This window comes from Oenanthe melanoleuca, chromosome 2 (assembly GCF_029582105.1).
Source record: "Oenanthe melanoleuca isolate GR-GAL-2019-014 chromosome 2, OMel1.0, whole genome shotgun sequence".
NCBI classification, from domain to species: Eukaryota; Metazoa; Chordata; class Aves; order Passeriformes; family Muscicapidae; genus Oenanthe; species Oenanthe melanoleuca.
The window spans coordinates 95,018,959-95,036,706 of NC_079335.1; the positions used below are offsets into that span (position 1 = coordinate 95,018,959).

Below are 17,748 nucleotides of genomic sequence, written 5' to 3' on the forward strand. Positions count from 1 at the left end.
GTTAGCTGAAATCTAACTTGTTCCTGAATTTACTTTTCATGCACATCTCTAAAGTTCTTTCTTTTATTTTGTCTTATGCAGAAATATTAAAGTCAGTAAAATTACACTCTCATATGTTTAAGTGGCATTTTCTTCAAAATTGCTGAGTGATACTATTTCACTGATCATTTTGGTAACTCAGAGAGAAAATTAATATTAATAAAGTAATTGTGTTCAAATACAGCTGTTTTGAGAAGAAGGAACTCAAATACACTGAGCAATTGTTAAGAATAGTACAGTTTTTGCTCTTTTAGTTGAAGACATTGCAAATTTAAACCATTGTTGTCAACATTTGGGTTTGCTGTGAATGAACTTTAATTATAGTGCAGATACTTCTTTGGAATGCCAATAAATTATGGTATTAAATATATATAGATATGTATGCACATATTTATCACTGTACAATTTAAAAATCACTAATCATATATTTTATTTGAATCATGAATGGGGATTTTGCAAGTTAACTCACATACTGCTTATCAATAGAACAATATTTTTATAAGAATGCCCAAAAAGTAGTTCCTACTTTCATATGTCCATACACGGGGCACATAGCTGAGAAATCTATGTTCCCTGGCTACTGGAAAAACTGAAAGACAGCTGCTGTAGCATGAAATTGAACTATTAAAGATTAATGTGCACTACAGACTTGCCTAGCACCAATATTTCCAGGTGGAGTATGAGAGAGGACCCCCTAAAAAAGCCATGGATTATTGTCTGTAAACTCACTAGGATAGTGTTCGATATCAGTTTTTAGCATGTAAAAGATACACAGTAGAAGAAATCCATAAACAGAGTTTTATGCCATCTCCTCTTCTGAAAAGTGAGCTGTGTTAGTTACTAGGTGCTCCAGCACTATCCAGACATCCCTGCAGCACTGACCAAACTGTGGGCTTGGGTTGTGCATTTATATGCAGAGGGTACTCACCCAGAGATGGGGATGGGGGCCTACAACCACAGGACTGATTCCCCTACATGGCTCTGCTCTTCTTGTTTACAGAAACTTCTCAGCCCATGGCATCTCAGGACTACTCTGTCCTTTTACCACTGAACATTTAAATACACAGCTACTGAACTTCTGGGAGTCTCTTTCATAAAGAAACACTTCCTTTTTCAGGTTAGAAAACTGAAGATGCAGTTGGAAGAAGAACGACAGAAATATTCTAAAAGTGATGGCATGAACCCAGATACAATAGGCTTGGAGAATGGCTCTGACTTGCAGCTAATTGAAATGCAAAGTAGGTATATGGTTACTGTTCAAAGTTATTCTTGCAGAGAGGACTTCCAACTCCTTTTGTTGTGCACTAGTAGTATTGTGAGTGACTGTATTGTTGAGCAGATAGGTTTTTTTGTTGGTATATGTCCTTGCATGGCATTCTCACTGCAGAATAGCTTAAAAATCTGCCTCTTTCATGTTGAAGAACAGCATTCTGGGAAGCTATTTTTCAGTTGATAACCTTGCCTAGAATGAGTGCCACTACTTGAATACAATCTTTAGGCAATATAATTTCAGCTAAGATTTTAAAAATATATATTCTACAGGATGATTTTTGTTCAATCTTTGATATAGAAACCTAATCTAGAAGACAATTGTCCTGAAGCAAAACCTGAAAATTCATTTAACATAATATTTAGTGTTGCTTTATAGAAGCATTAAGGTGCTCTTCATTTCAAGCAAGCTATCCAGCTGAAAACTTATTTGTTTGACAGACTGTCATTTAATATGCTTGTGTTAATGAACATGAACAAAGCACTGGCAATGTGAAGGCTCCAATGTAACACCAAAATAATTTGCCAAGCTCCTTGGAGTTCATCAGTCAGGTTCAAGTCTTGTGCTCCTTATTCAGATATTATTACAGATGTCTAAGCTGAATGCTGCTGGTATTATGTTTATTGTGGTCTGACATTTTGCAGTGTGTGTTATTATGTTGATTCTGTTCTCTAAGGAATTAGCTTGCTGATCTAAACATGTGTTTTAAAAGGCATGTATCTCATTGGTGCCCCTGAGATTTAATGCACACTTTTATAGAGACAGTAGTTGTGTTCCCTAAATAAAGGAAAATTATTTCCTTTCAATACTCTTGTAGGTTACTGAAAGAACATTAACTACTTTGTGATCCTGAGTATGGGCTTCTCAATAAAATTGTCTTTTTAATGAATTTTAATTAAAAGGGAAACTGCTAGCTTAGAGAGTTGCTTTGACTAACATATTCATATCAATTTTTGTCTAGGAGATGCCAACAGACAAATTAGTGAATATAAATTTAAGCTTTCAAAAGCTGAACAAGATATAACTACTTTGGAACAAAATGTAAGTGCCTTTCTTCATGTTTGTTATTACACTGCACACTTTTACTTTTTTCAACAAGAACTGTGAAAGCATATTGCATCATTTGATTCACTGTTTGATATTTAGTTTGCATAGAATGACACCACATTTTTTCATAGTTCCTGCAAGTAAATACCTGTACACATCCTAATCATAAGAGAAAATCTGCAGAAAAGCTGAGCTATAAAACCATGTTACTGACTTACAAAGTGTGATTTTTTTCATAGATATATACCTCTCAACTTTAGAGAGTAAATTCTGTGCCTTCCACAGTATTTACAACTTTGTTAAGAGTAATAAGTTACATATAAATTGACTTCCTTGAGATTCAGTTCTTCTTTATAATCTGCTGTACTTTTGCATTTTAGGAATTTAACTACATCTTATTTCCTAAAAATTAAATGAAGTATTATCATTTAAATCACAGATGCATATCTTTTCTTTTTTGCATAGATTCAGTCTAGTAGCCTATCCTGTGGATTTAGGGGTAGCAGGGAGCTGTGCATAGAACAATCCAGACTGTGGGTTTAAAAAAATACATTTAACATTTGCAGGTTGCAGTCAGGATTTGTCTCAAGTCCTCTCCTTACTGCTGAACTCTGTGCTTGGGCTCAAGACCTCTTTCATCACATCCTGATGGCAGTTCACAGTCTCCTTTCTACTTTGCACCTTTTCATACAGTTTCTGCTTTTCAACTTTTCACTTTTATTTTTAATCCCATGTGTTTCCCAGTCCTTGATTTATTGTATTCCAACTCTTCTCTCTCTGCTTGTTCTTTAACCATCTGTATCTTCTTAGCTGTGTCCTTGGAAGAACAGCTGGTGACAGGTGAATTCCATGTGGAACACCTGTGTATGTTCCTTTTGTCTTGTTTGGGTTTACAGATTGGACGACTTGAGGGACAGGTTGCAAGGTATAAAAATGCAGCAGAAAATGCAGAAAAAGTAGAAGATGAACTCAAAGCTGAAAAAAGGAAGCTTCAGCGAGAGGTAACTGATTTGGTTTCCTTTCCAGCTGTATTTTCCTTTCTGTCTTGAGCTGCTCTGTCTTTTGCCTCCACGCTCTGGGTTTTTTGTAATTTTTGGTTACAGCTTTTAATTGTTTTTTGAGATGACCTTCAAGTCTCAATATGCCATTAAAAAGACATCTAGGACATTAAAGTAAGACTAACTATAATTCAATGTTGTACTTCCTTGAAAGGAAGCATCTAAGTGGTATTTTTTTCTAAATGTGATTAATTTGTAATATTTTAAAGTTATCCTTTTACAAAAAATGCTAGAGAGGTGAATGGTCCCTATGTCAAGTGACAGCCTGGGAATTTTCCAACTTTCACCTCACAGGATTCTGAGAAGGAGCTGTATTTAACTGAGCTGTTGATCTTACTTAAGAGCTGCTGCATCACTAGCATGGTGCCTGCTACCTGTGATGGGAATGTGTATCTGTGTGCAAGTAATAGTGGTGGAGAGTACCTTGTTCTAGGTAAATTGCTTTTGTGTAATGGGAGGTTGCAGGCACCTAATTCTTTCAAAATGAATACACTTCATATTTCAGTTGCTTTGCAATTATTTTTAACAGCTTAATTCTGTTTCATATGCCTGCCATATGAAAGTGTTGTATCTTAATTTCTGTGGCATTCTTATGAAATGTAATACTTTTATTTGACTTATCAAGCTTGAGAACAGCACAAAGTCTGAATAAACTAAAGTGATCATAATTTTTTTTTTTCGTTTTATAGTTAAGAACAGCACTGGATAAGATAGAAGAGATGGAGATGACCAATAGCCATTTAATGAAAAGGCTGGAGAAGATGAAGGCAAATAGGACTGCGCTTTTATCTCAACAGTGAAATGGAAATTGAAAATACGATGCACTGCTCCTTGAATAACTAGTCCCTAGCTTGTTTATACATACAGACTTTCAGTGGCACAAACTATTTGAACACTGAGCTGTTCACTGGTGGTTTAGTTTCATAATTAAATGACATACTTTTTGTAATTTATGAGAGAATGAAATGTAGTTTGAATTCCCATGTGAATGACAACAATTTTTTAGTAGTGTTTGATTCTAGAGTCAAAGATGGAGCACAATGCTGTATGTTTTTACAACTGTGGAATCAAGTTTACTCACGATCCTTTTGGCTGCTTTAATGATGCTTGATGCTCAGAGACAGCTGCATGAATTCAAGACACTGTATTATGAAACTAACATATACTTGCTTAAGACATCACACAGCACAAGTGCCTTTTATCTGGTGCAATTTAGTCTTCATTGTTGAAATAACCTTTGAAACCAGAAAGCATTTTATTTTAAGATACATTTGGGGTTTTCCCTAAACTTTATACATTTTGAAAATACATTTTTTAAAATATTTAAATTTATAAGAAAAAATAGGGACTGTATATAAAGATCTGCTTCTTTTGCATGGGCACATCTGACTTCTATGTAATTTTGTCAATACAAGCCCCTGATACTCTTAGCATTAAGAGTGCAGATTTAAAAACGGAAGTTGTACACCATCAAATTGTGTCATCTGCTTAAGTGCAAATTGAAATTTTATGGGGGGAGGAACAGGGTGAGAAATGTGGCTAAGGACACATTTATTAAATGGACACTTTACTGACCAAAACTGGATGTTTTGTGTTTTCTTTTGCTTACTGAGATGATAACAGGACAGAGCAAAATCTGTAGAAGAATCTGATCTTCATATTCTTAACAAGTATCTTTCTGCCTCTGGAAGAGTGAGTTTGAATTTTTTTTCTTAAACTAGTCTGCTGCTGTTTGACAGTACTGCCATGGAGCAGAGGAGCTGCATAAGGAAGAACGTATTTTCTAGAATGGTGTGGTTTTTGTCTGTAGCATACTCCCTGTAGACAGTGAATACTATTAAGAACTTGGACTCTTCAAGCTGACACATCACAAGTAGGACATCAGCAGCACCTGCAGTGGCAGTTCTGAAGTGTTTGAAGTGGCACTGCCCCTGTGTTGAACTTGAGGCCAGCAGTAGCCTTGGTCTGAGAGGAATCATTCTTTTGGACTTGTAGCAGGTGTTTTCCACTTGGAAATTGCTACTCTTCTGGGAGTATTTCTCAAAGCAAGGCAGATTTCAGGACCTTTGCAATCCTGAGAGTTAGTACCTCTGCTTGACCAGAGCTGTTTTCAAAGAACAGTCATCTTGTCAATGCAAAACAAAAGCTTTCTGTCTCTGGATGTCTCCTGGACTTGGAAAATAAAATTCCTTCCCTGTTGAGATATCTTGTAAGTAGTAGATCTACTTAGGCCTGTTTATTGAATAGGAGACAATTACACTTTGGTGATCACGTAGATCATTGGGCTGTTAACTCTTTGCTTTTTGTTACAGTAGAAACTCTCAACTCTTGATTAGTTCTTAATGGTAGGTATTCTGAAGATAAATGGATACTTTGTAGGTTTTCAGTGTATACAAAACTCACCTAAAACGTTATTTGGCGTGTGGTAGGAGATATTTCTTTTCATTCATTTCCTCTAATCCACCCCATTGAAGCTGGACATTTTATGGCACAGGGAAAACTGCAGCTTCAATTATAAACCATGGCAGTCAGATAAAGACTTTTTCTGGGGGAGAGGCAAAGAATTGGTACATTCTTTCTTAAAATCAAGATTTCTAGTAGTTTTTTTAAAGAAAAGTTATTAACAGTTATGTTTGCATGGGCATATTAATTGAAGAGATTCCCAAGTTCTTGCTATCAGAAAATTAAAGTAAATTCAACGAAATATCCAGAACAAGATTCCCAATGGGAGGTACCAGGAAAAGCAGTATCAAGGGAGGAAAAAAAGGACATGATTATTTTGTTTTGATACAGTATAGGCATGAAAAAAAAAAAAATTAAAGTAATAATGAGTGACAATTGGATAGCAATATGGAAAGCTTTTTAAAATTTACTTTTACTAGAGCATAATTTATTTAATCAAACCAGAGAACCAGTGCATCTGTAACAAGCAAGTGAATAGAACATGATGGTACCAGTATTGCTGGAGACCACACCTTGCTTGTTGGCCAAATAAAAAACAAGCATTAGGTGTAATTATGGAAAGCTTATAGTAAAAGTCACTATATTTGGTCAATTCAACTGGGGTTTGTTTGAGGTAAAAAGGATAGGTTGTGTTTAATTATTTTATTCAGGTAATTTTATTGATGGTTACAAAGGGACAGGGACAATTTTTAGTGGCTCTTGCATGTGGAGTTAATACCAAATTACTGCTCACAAAAGCATGAGGTTAGTACAAGGTAGGCATTAAGGTAACTAACATTGCATAATACCATTTTTTGTTTTATTGAAGTCATGTTCTTTTAACACCCAACATGGTTTGTCCTTCCCTCAAGTTTATGGGGTTTTGTTTATGGAGGGCTGGTAGGGCTGGATGAAAGATTTGGTGAGTGTGTTGTTAGGGCACAGACAGCAGCACCAAAAAGGTATGTGCCTGAGTGGCAGTTCACTGAAGTAGCTACTCCAGTTTGAAACAGCAGGAGCTGTTTTTTGTTTCTCAGGTTGCTTAACCCCCATCCAATTCCCATAAAGGCAGTGTGTAAAGAGCACAAAAGATTATCCTAGAGGAAGGGGATCAAAAGCTTGGAAAAGGATAAAAGAAATAATGTGATTACAAAAAAATTATTTTTGACAGCCAATAAACACCCATCACTACCACCAAAGTGATAGGCTCAGTGATGCTGTTTTGCTGTGATAAGGTACTGGCACTTCAGGGAGAAAAACCAGAAAATGGTCAATTGGAGAAGGTTCCTGTCCATCCTTCTCCATTTGTAGTGCCTGGCCATGTTAGTGGCAGTGCTCAGAGCTGCACCTAAACCTATCAGTTCTCAATTCTGAAAGAAAGCAGGATGGCAGGACTTGTGCCACCTCTTCCAGTTAACCAGGAGATAACCTCCTCATACCTGCAAGGGTGAGGGGAAGCATGTGTCTTACAATACCCACTATGCTACCTGTGCTGTGAGGCCAGGTACCCACCTGAAGAGACCCAATGCTGTCCAGGCACCAGCTAGAATCTTCCTTCAGAAAACAAATAACAAATGCATGAAAAGTAAATTAAAAACACAAACCTGGAAACACGATAAAAGGTAAAATGTTATCAATGTATCACAGGCCTGAGGAAGACCCAAGTATTATCTGCAAGGAATAAACCTCCCCACAGGTGGGGAAAAAACTTGCCTTTGCCTTTCCCTGCCCTTCCTCAAGGGCCTGCAAAGCAAACGTGCTGGTGCATGGATTCAGAACTCCTGCCTCTGCTACCCCAGGGGTAGAGGTTTTTGTCAGGAAAAGAACAGGATGCTCATATGCCATCTGTAATCTCCCACTTATTCTTCCTGTGATGCAAAGCCAGGTGCCAGCTCAAGACACCCAGGTCAGGAAGAAGGTAATGACCCAGAGTAATGTCCCCATCTCTGTTGAAGGGACAGAACCCACACACCATGTCATAGAGCAGAGTGTCCAGCCCCAGATCATCACTGATGCCCATGGCAGCAGTGGAAGGTTATCTCCCTTCAGGTGGGCTGTACACCTGCCCTTGCCAGGCATCTCTGAGGATGTGGGGACTGCACTGGTGGCACACAGTGTGACCTGCTGCCTTCTTGCCAGCGCCTGACTCTTGTTGACGAACTTTAGGTTGTAAAAGAAAGCCCCTGATACTGGAAGAGGGCAGAGTGAGCCCTGAGAAGGCCCAACCTCAGGAAAGGAAAACACCCATGCAGGAGTGGGGAAAGTACTGCCTTTTATCTGCCCCCTACCCTGTATTGGTCAAGAAAAATATCGTAGGCCAAGCCAGAAGAGGGGTTTAGAGTATCACAATTCCTTCCATGCCTGCAAATGAAAGTGGCCAGCACAAAGGTTTTGCAAACTTGCCTCTGCTACCCTCCACAAGTTGTTTTAATTGGGTTGGTTCCCCCCACACCAGTCCCAGCTGGCTCCCATTTCACAAAATCCATCCCCACCCACTCTACGTGATAAAAGCAATTTGAGGAATTATTCCCACCCCAGCAAAGGTTGCTCCCAGCAAAGGAGCCCCTGGTGTGGGCTCACCTGAAAACTAGGTTTACAACATGTTCTTTAGATTTGTGCTGCAAGTGAAGTTCAACATCATCTTGCAGATGCCTAGGTTAAGGATGGTGCTCTCAGCCTTGGTGTTGCAGTGCAGGCCCCCATGGTTAGTGTGGGGAGAGCCATAAGGGTTACAGGCCTGTAGTTTCCAGGATCTTCCTTCCAGCCCTTGTTGTAGGTAGGTGTCATATTTACCAACTTCCCCTCCCCAGTTATCCAGGATGTCTATAAATGATTGATGTTGGCTTGGTGAGCTCTTCCACCAGCTCCCTCAGTACCCTTGAGTGGATCTCATCCAGTTCCATAGACTCACAAATGTCTAAGTGGCATAGCAGGTCACTGACCATTCTCTCCTGAATTATGGGAGATTCATTCTGCTCCTGCCCTGCTTCTGTACCTGTCTTCCACTCAAGGGGCGCGGTAGCTGGAGAACAACAGGTCTTGCTATTAAAGACTGAGAGAAAGAAGATAGTAAGTATCTCATCCTTTTAAACTATATTTCCTCCCACATCCAATAAGGGAAGGAGATTCTTTGTATCCCTCCTTTGCTGATGGTGCATTTGTAAAAACATTTTTTGCAGTCTTTTATGGCAGAAGCAAGATTAAGTTCTATTTGGGCTTTGACCCTTCTAATTTTCTCTGCATCCTTGTACTCTTCATGAGTTGTTGAGCCATCTTCCTGTTCAGCCAATGCTCTTTTCAGTCAGGCCAGTATTTTTTTTCTTGGTTCAACTCTCAGTACATGGGAAATAACCTGGTCATGTCCCTTTAAGATTTCCTTCTGGAAGAATGTCCAGCCTTCTTGGACCCCTTTGCTTCCTCAGGACTGCCTTCCAATTGATAATGTCAACCAATGTCCCAAACTGGCTGAAGTCTGCCCTCCAAAATCCAAGACAGCATTTCTGCTGATCCATTTCCTTACTTCTCCAAGAAACAAAAACTCTGTATAATTTCATGGTCACTGTGCACAAGGTTGTCTCCAACTGTCACATCACACACCAGTCCTTCATTGTTTACAAACAGCAGGTCCAGCAGAGCCTTCTCTAGTTGGCTCACTTCTCATCATCAGGTAGAAATAATGTTGATTATTTCTCCATTGTTTTTAAGGGATTTGGAGTATCTTGGACCACTTGATTCTGAATTTTTATGTCTCTCAAGTCTACTTTATCCCAGGATTGGTGTTTTCTGTTGAAGCTGGTAGTAAATACATTAGGAAGTACAGTGGAGAGCTGCTGGTGAATCTTATGTAGCTTCAGGGGTTGCTTCAAGTGTACTCTGCCAGGTTCTGTAGTCCAGTCTGGGCATAGTGCAGCCAGTGCACTCTTTTCCTCCTCTGCTGTATCTGTGTAAGCATCTGTGTGTAAGGCTCTAATAAAAGGACTTGACAGTGGTTCATGTACTCTGGGTTAGATGCATGGGAGAAACACTGACCAGATATTCTTGAGAGGTGAAAATAAAAGTTTACTGGCAAACTATAGAAAGTCTGGGAATTTTGGCAAAAGATTTAGTACAACATCCAATCAACATAAAACACTACTCAAAGTGTTAATTTGGCCCATTCAATTCAGAAAATTTTAAACCTGTTTAATACTAAGTTACTCAAAATGTTTCAAGAAGAGGGAATTGGAAAGAAGAAAGACAGAAAATCTATAGAAAAACAGACATGTAATGGATACATAAAAGCCAGCTCCTGGATTCCAGCAGCATTCAGATACAAACTCTAAGAGGAAGGGAGGGTCAAAGTGTGTGCTGGTCTCATTTTAAGCCTTAAATAACCCTTGGCCTTCCTGGGCCTTCCCTACACGTGGGACTTCCAGTCATTTGACCACTCAGAAGCTGGGTTAGGCAAGAGTGGAGCACTGCCTCGTGTGTGCTGATGTTTGGCAGACACTCTGGGGCTAGGATACAGGCTCTAGGGGTGGGTTGTGGGGGGCAGTTCACTGTCTTACCAGGGGAAGGTCTGAAGTAACCCACATTCCCCCCATGCATCCCAAAATACCTTGAGACATCAGTCTTTTCACTGTATCAGCTAGCCTGTCAGCTCAGATTTGGCTATCCAGCTGGAGCAGAAAATCAGTTGACATGGTGACAAATGTGGTTTAAGAAGGAGAATCTGGATTCAGCCTTGATTTGGTGCTGGTCTGGCTTGCTATGGAGACTGTAAGAGATGCTCTGCTTTGAGGCATGGGCGAGGAGGTGTTTCAAGGGTAGAGCCTTGGCAGCAGAGAAATTCCCTGCTTTGTTCTCACGGGCTCCATGCATTTGTACCTGATAAAATGTAACTTCAAAACACCAAGGAAGTGCTCTCTGTGATTTGACACGGTTAATACTGCAGTAGGTGATGTGGTAGAGGAATAGCTATTAAACTGTTTTAAGGATGTGTGGCTGGTTTTTATTTGTTTATCTGCTGCTTTTTGAAGTGGCTTCTTCCCTTGTGAGGATATGAAGAGACAAGTGCATCCCAGGGTTATGGTGGCAGAGGAGACATTCACAGCCTCACCTAACCCATGTGAAGAGGCAGCAGACTCCTTTCTTTCTCTGGTTTGTAATCAGAAGTCACTCTTATGCTTGGTTTGTCCATGTTAGTCTCTGGTTCAGATGAAGGCAGTGCCTGCTGAATGTTTTCTTATGCTCCTTCATAATACACTGTTATTGACCTAAAACTTACAGGCTTGCCTTGAGAATCAGTAATTCCAGTGGGGGGTGTAAACCTGCAGCTGTACCCTTCTGTAGTATCAGAAGGATGTAAACAGGGTGACTTCTTTCCTCCTTTTGTCACTTCAGTTTCCCTGCAGCCTGCAGTGACTGTCTCCTGTAACTAGAAATCAAGCTTTGGGTGAAGTCTACCTGAAGCATGGGAAGCCCTCTCACCTGAGTGTGCTGCTACTTCTCATTTCTGTGTTGGTATGCCCAGGACTGTCAAGAAAGCAAGGCTGGTCTCTCTCTGGGCACTGCCATAGGACCTCTAGCAAATGCTAAGTATCATATATCGTAGCACACTTAGCTTTATTATTTTCTCTGCCTTAGGTGATGGAGCTCCAGATCAGGTCTCAATGAATATGAGCCCATTCTTCCTTATTTTCTGGTGTGCCTCTCTGACACCAGATTCAGCCCAACCCTTAAGAGGGTTTTCTTCCAGTGTGCCAAAAATAACTTGTATATCAGTAGATGATGGAAGGTAAATTCAAACTCCAGATGGAATGGATGTTGTTTCTGTTCATTGTGTACTGTCAGAAAGGGGTAGTTGGTGGGGAAAGTACACATCTAGCTAAGAGCACTATGTACCCGTAGAAAACAAAGATTTGAAAAATATAGTTGCAGAATTTTTGCTCTGCCAGGAGGCCACTGGTGGTTTGGGAGAGGCTGTTGATAACCTTGGAGAAGATATTTTATTTGAGGAGCTAGTTATCTTGAGCAGACCATGTCTGCTCTATTGTGCCTTGTGCTTGAAGCCTGAGAAGTGCATTCATTCTTCATGCAATCTCCAATATCTTAGGGGAAGGTAAGCTCCATGTGGATCGATAGGTGGAGTGCAATGATCCTGGCCAGAGACCCCTGTGCACTGTGGAGTTAGGGGTCCATAATAACACTAAACCTCAGCAGGTGCAGCCTGTCCTGCACATATGAAATGGCCTCAGGCTCTGTGTGCTGAACAGGTTCTGCAGGGCCAACTCAGCCAGCTTGTTGTAAGTTAGTAACTTGCAGGCAGCAGTGGTTTTACTACTTCCATGGCTGTGGCTTCATCTATAAACACAGCAAGAAATTCTTCTGGGAACATCCTTTATGAATAGAGCTATTGTCTTATAAGAAAAGTATAACTCAAATGACCAAATAAAAAAGATCTCACCTATTGACAAGGTCTGTCCAGTGTGATGCATGTGGATCAGAGGCCTGTTCAAAGTACAGCACTCAGCATTCCTGCCATCTCAATGTATAATATATATAACATGCCTATAATATACTCTCCTTACAGTGTTAGTTTTAGTAAATAACTCTTTAAATTACAGTTTAGAGATCCTGAGTTCCTCTCTTGTTACCATTGTTACATGCTAACTCCTTCTCATACAAAACAGAGTGTTTACCCTCTTGGGAAGAAAGCTATAGCTAGAGTCGTTTTCAGTTTGAAATTAGGAGTCTGTAGTTAGAATTTTACACGTTTAACCTGTGATCATGTTTGCAGTCTGCAATGTACTAAAATAGAGCAGGTTCACACTGTTTTCAAATCAAGAGCATTTATTCTGTGGAATTCAGGGTGTCTCAGTTTGTCAGGAGGATTAAGGTAATATCTTAATAATTAAGGTAATATCTTAATAATTAAGGTAAAATTCTAAGCCGACAAATGTCTGCCATAGAAGGCAGAAACCCTTCTGGAAACAGAAAGAATATTTCTCCCTCCAAATTATTAGAACTTTTCCTTCTGGATATAGTTGTGAGCGCTGCCGGCAGGGGGCGTGGGGAGCAGGGAGCGTCCGTCTGTCCAAGGGCACTGCGGGATCACACTGGGAGCGTCCGTCTGTCCAAGGGGCACAGCGGGATCACACTGGGAGCGTCCGTCTGTCCGAATGGCACAGCGGGATCACACTGGGAGCGTCCGTCTGTCCAAGGGGCACTGCGGGATCACACTGGGAGCGTCCGTCTGTCCAAGGGCACTGCGGGATCGTGCTGGGAGCGTCCGTCTGTCCAAGGGGCACAGCGGGATCGTGCTGGGAGCGTCCGTCTGTCCAAGGGCACTGCGGGATCACGCAGTAGGAAGTCCATTGTATCTGTTGTTTGTGTTGCAGCAGTTCTCCAACACCCATGGAGATTTTTAGTGAAGCCGAGAAGACTCTTGGTGAAAGGTGACTGCAGGGTGACAAACACTGGAACAAAAGGTGCTGTGAGATGGAGCCCCAGCCTCTCCTCGCCGTGAGCCCCTTACAGCCCCAGCTACCAGAACCCTGACACCTGCACCCAGTATACCAAATTACATATTTACCTGTGCCAGGGTTTGCTCCCTCCCTGCCTCTCAGCAGAGAGCACTGTCTTGGTACATGAGAAATGAGGCAAGGGCTCATCGGAAGGGAAAACACAGCCAGGTGTCAGTGCTGAAATGAAGAGCATCAGGAAAGACCAAAGATCCATTCTCCAGAGAGACTGCTCCATAATGTGGGAGTTATGCTGGACAGAATGCCAAGAAGTTCTTGCCTAAAAGCAAGGGAATGGGACTGGAAGCTGTCTTTTAGGTTGGTCCTCCTTGGTCTGAGCACTGGCTTTCTCACACCACACTCTTGGACAACCAGTTTTCCTTCTGGAGTAGCTAGGACAGGCACTTGGACTCCATGCCAGGGCTGTGCACCCAAATCCTGAGCACCTAAGCCTGGCACCTAGGGTCTGCACTTCCCCTAGGCACCTCCCAGTAGCAAATATTGTACCAGAGAGCCATCTGCAGAGCAGAGGTGGGGGATCAATGATGTTCTGACAGCCCTGTGGTGAAAACGTTCAGCCAAGTTGCTTTTACAAGTTCCAAGGCTGTGCTCTGTCTTTACACTTGCAGACTGTTAAACTCCTTATTACTTTGTGCTGAATAACCCACAGATACACCCAGAGTAATCCCCAGTGAATTTATTGGGATGTGGTGTGCTAGGGTAACCAGACAATATTTTCCCCAGATTCATGGCAGGAATGGTTATGGAATTTGCTGTGAGTTAATTAAAACAAAGCAGGAAGGAGCAGCAGGCCTTAACAGTTCTCTGTTTGATGAACACAAGGCTTGAAGAGCTTTCAGTGAGGTATTGTAGAGGTGGGATCCCTACAGGAGAAATGTGGCCCCTTTCAAACATGCAGCAGCTATTAATCTCTTACTGCATGTCCTCAATGATCCTTGGTGGGAGGGGACACATGAACAGGTTTCCCTTCTTTGTGTAGGAGTGACTGGTGAGCTGCAGTCAGGAATGTTGTGTCCTCAGCTTTGGGGGAACCACTGGGGACTAAATGTAACCTCTGTAGCCTTTTAGAGTTATAGAAGTTGATATTTTTCACAGTTTAATTGCTGTATTGCCAGCTTCTGAGTGGGTTTTTTTGGCAACACCGTCTCATTCCGTAACAATACTCACTTTGATAGTTCATCAGGGTTTCTTATCACTCTTAATGGTGTTGGGTAAAAAGAAAAGCAAAACTGTGGGTCTGAGTCCTGTGGAGAGCCTGGAGTCTGAGCTGCCTCTCTTGCTATGGTATTGGAGGTGCTAGTTATCTAGCTCCTGAGACCTGACACAGCCCTTTGTTTTCTGACCCAGGATTTCACTGGAAGACCTTTACTGAAGGAAGGGTTTTTATTCCTGCCAAGTCTTCCATTCAGAAAGTACTTTAGGATAAATGTATTGTCTGGCTGTTGCTCTGTTCTTCAATTTGCCTAAAGGAGTGTGTCAGAGCTTGGACAATGGCCCTTCCCAAAGCTTTCTGAAGGGAGTGGATTTATTTTCCCTAAGAAGTAGAGACCTGCAGAAATAGAATTTTCAGCCCTGGGGCAGAAGTGTTCATAACCTTTCATGGCTTTTGCAGGCCCATGTGCACATTCTATGTGTTTTTCCTTGCACTGAGGATTTGCTTGCTTTTATTTTGCAAGCTCAAGTGAAGATGAGCAGGTATGTTCTGGACCTATCGAATATATTCATTGTATATTCAAGTATATTCAAGAGTATATTCAAGACAGATGTCAAAAGCTTTCTCAAGAGTTAGGACTTGATAAACCAGCAAGAATCCTTGCAGTGTCTTGGTGTAAGGGTCTTAAAGTTCTGCCTTGGGGGTGAGGAGCCATCAGGACAATGAAGAGTGTAATGCTGTTCAGTGCACTGCAAATTAAGGTCTGTTTTTGATACAGAAAATGGAAGTGGAAAAACTTGGTTTACCTATATTACAGGTCATGAATTAAATAACCTATTTACTCAGTTAGGATACTGAGGCTCCAGGTACAGTCAATCTTTCTGGTGTGGAGAGTCTTGAAACTACACAGTGGCACGATCCCTGGGAATACTGTAGACTAAAAGACACTAAAGACTCAAATGGAAAAATATGTATGTTAGTTAAACATAATCAGTGATCTGGTTTTGATTGCTGGTTTAAAAAGGCCTCCTGGTGGAAACAGTGCTTTCACCAAAAAAACAAATTGAAACTGCAGAACATAAGCTGTTCACATTTTTAAGATGAAGCCCAGCCTTTTGCTGTGGGTGTACCAGTCAAACTTGAAGACTCAGAATGTTCTCCTTTTGTTCCTGTACGTGTGACTGTACTTGAAGGCAGGAAAGTTTCAGATTCTCTCACCTTCTACTCCTTCTTTCCTTCCCTGCCCACACACAAGAGTTCAGCACACTGTTTTCCATCACAGTTTAACCAGTTGATGTTGTGTGTGAATTCAGGTTTTGTGCCTCATATTCCATGTGGTGCTGAGGGGCCTGTGACCATTCTTTTAACTTTGAGAACCTGCTGCTTGGGCCTCAGTAACACTTGAGCACTTTCTTTCTGCTAGTCTGCTGCAGCTGTCAAGTAAAAGTGTTGGTTCATATGCCCTTTATGGGTATGAGAAATGAAATTACACTAAAGTATATGAAAGGTTAGAGACTTAGAGACTTCACATTAAATGTGAAGGCACGAGATATGTAATCTTGGTTGATCACTAATCATTCTCTTAGTAGCATGTTCAAAATCAGTCTGGAAAAAGTTTATTACTAATGTTACTTTACAATTTGAGCCTCAAAATGACTGCTAGTTGTGATATTCTAGAAGAGAAAAGGAAAAGTCTCCCTGAAGTTACTAATTTATCAAGCTACCTTCCTGCAAGGCAGTGCCTCCTGCAGGAGCTGTCTCTGGACACATAGTCTTGTGACCATCTAAGCTTTTTTTGGGGGGGGCTCTGAGCACTTTGTCACAGCAGAGACCTGTATCTTTTTGCAGTGCATTTTGGTTCTGTGTAGAGATAAATGAAGCATTTCCCAAAATGAGGAAATTATTTTCAGGATTATCTTGCCCCATGCATTCACTTTCCCACAAATGGCAAAGCTCCAACTGGCATAAGAATGAAATTTTGGGTTTTTTTCCACATTTCATTTTCACACATTGATTTTCACAAATTTGAGCTGCCCTCCTTCCCCCCCCCCCTCTCATTTTTACTCCTCTACACTTCTTGCAAAAAAACCTTTGGAAGAAGTTGTCAGTATTTGCTTGTGGAGCTGCTAAGAAAGTTTATTAATTAGGAAACAAGAGGAATGATTCCTACATGCTGTAGTATCTCACAAGGAGGCATCTTCTTGACATATGTGTATTAGGTTGCCTCCCTGGTGGTATGAAAATACTTGCCCAAAATGTATTCCATAGCTCCTGAGGTTAATCTCAGGAAATTACTGAAAACTCTGTTCTCATGTGCCTTATGAGGAAACTGGTAATGGAAAGAATTAAAAGTTATCTATTGTGGAACTGTATTTAATGACATTTTGGACTCATTAGGTAAAACTTGGCAAGTACTTGTTGCATGTAATTTATTTCCCTGTAACTATTTATAGGTGCAAAGATACAATCACTTAAACTGTTCCTCTGAGGTTTTGTGTTTTCTCATAATTTTCTAAGCTTATGTTGGTTCTCTAGCAGTTTCAAAATCTCAAACTGAATAGTCTACAATTTGAATTGCTCTTAAAATTTATTAGTGTTGGCACCTAGTATCAAGAGATACTAGACTTCAATGAAGATCTTTCTCATTTACAGCTACATGTGAGAAGAATGAATGAGAGGGTTTCTATATCACCTGTTATAAGTTGTTTTGATTGTTGAGAAGTCGTTATTCTCAAGCATGAGAAAGCAATTGGACCATATAGGACACAAAATTGTTTTAACATGAAAAATATAAATAATAAATAAATAAATAAAAATTAATAAATTGTGCTGATGACTTCTTTGTACTTCCATGGCAAAAGTTGGTTGTGTTCTACTTCTTTTCATTAGAAGCACCAGATTGCCCTTAACCATTTCTCTAGTATTTGCATTAATTCTGCACCTCTTTAACAGCAGAGCAGCTGTAGTTGTGCTCATACTGGTAGAAGCTTGAAATCACTGAAAATCAGTTGTGTAAGATATGTATTTGAGAAGCCATGTCTTTCAAGTGTTAGCACAGTCCCAGCTGCAGAAGTTTAAGTTTGCACTTAGTAGATAACATCTGGCTCTGTCCTGCCCTTAGGCAGACATCCTGCAGCACCCGAGTTACTGGGCTAGCAATGGTCCCTGTGTATCACAAACACCCAGCTAGACCAAGGTGTAGCCTTCACCCTCATG

General features: G+C 40.7%; 1 protein-coding gene across 8 annotated transcripts in view; it reads left to right on the top strand.

Moving 5' to 3' along the window:
• Positions 1 to 5,012, top strand: part of LRRFIP2 (LRR binding FLII interacting protein 2) — a 52,906-nt gene extending 47,894 nt beyond the window's left edge. For all 8 annotated transcript variants that reach the window (XM_056485713.1, XM_056485711.1, XM_056485707.1 and 5 more), the window contains 4 exons: positions 1,157 to 1,277; positions 2,271 to 2,350; positions 3,253 to 3,357; positions 4,104 to 5,012. In XM_056485713.1, the coding sequence (XP_056341688.1) occupies positions 1,157 to 1,277; positions 2,271 to 2,350; positions 3,253 to 3,357; positions 4,104 to 4,214 (417 nt within the window). In that variant the 3' untranslated portion in view covers positions 4,215 to 5,012. The remainder of the gene's footprint in view (positions 1 to 1,156; positions 1,278 to 2,270; positions 2,351 to 3,252; positions 3,358 to 4,103) is intronic.
• Positions 5,013 to 17,748: the final 12,736 nt, after the last annotated feature.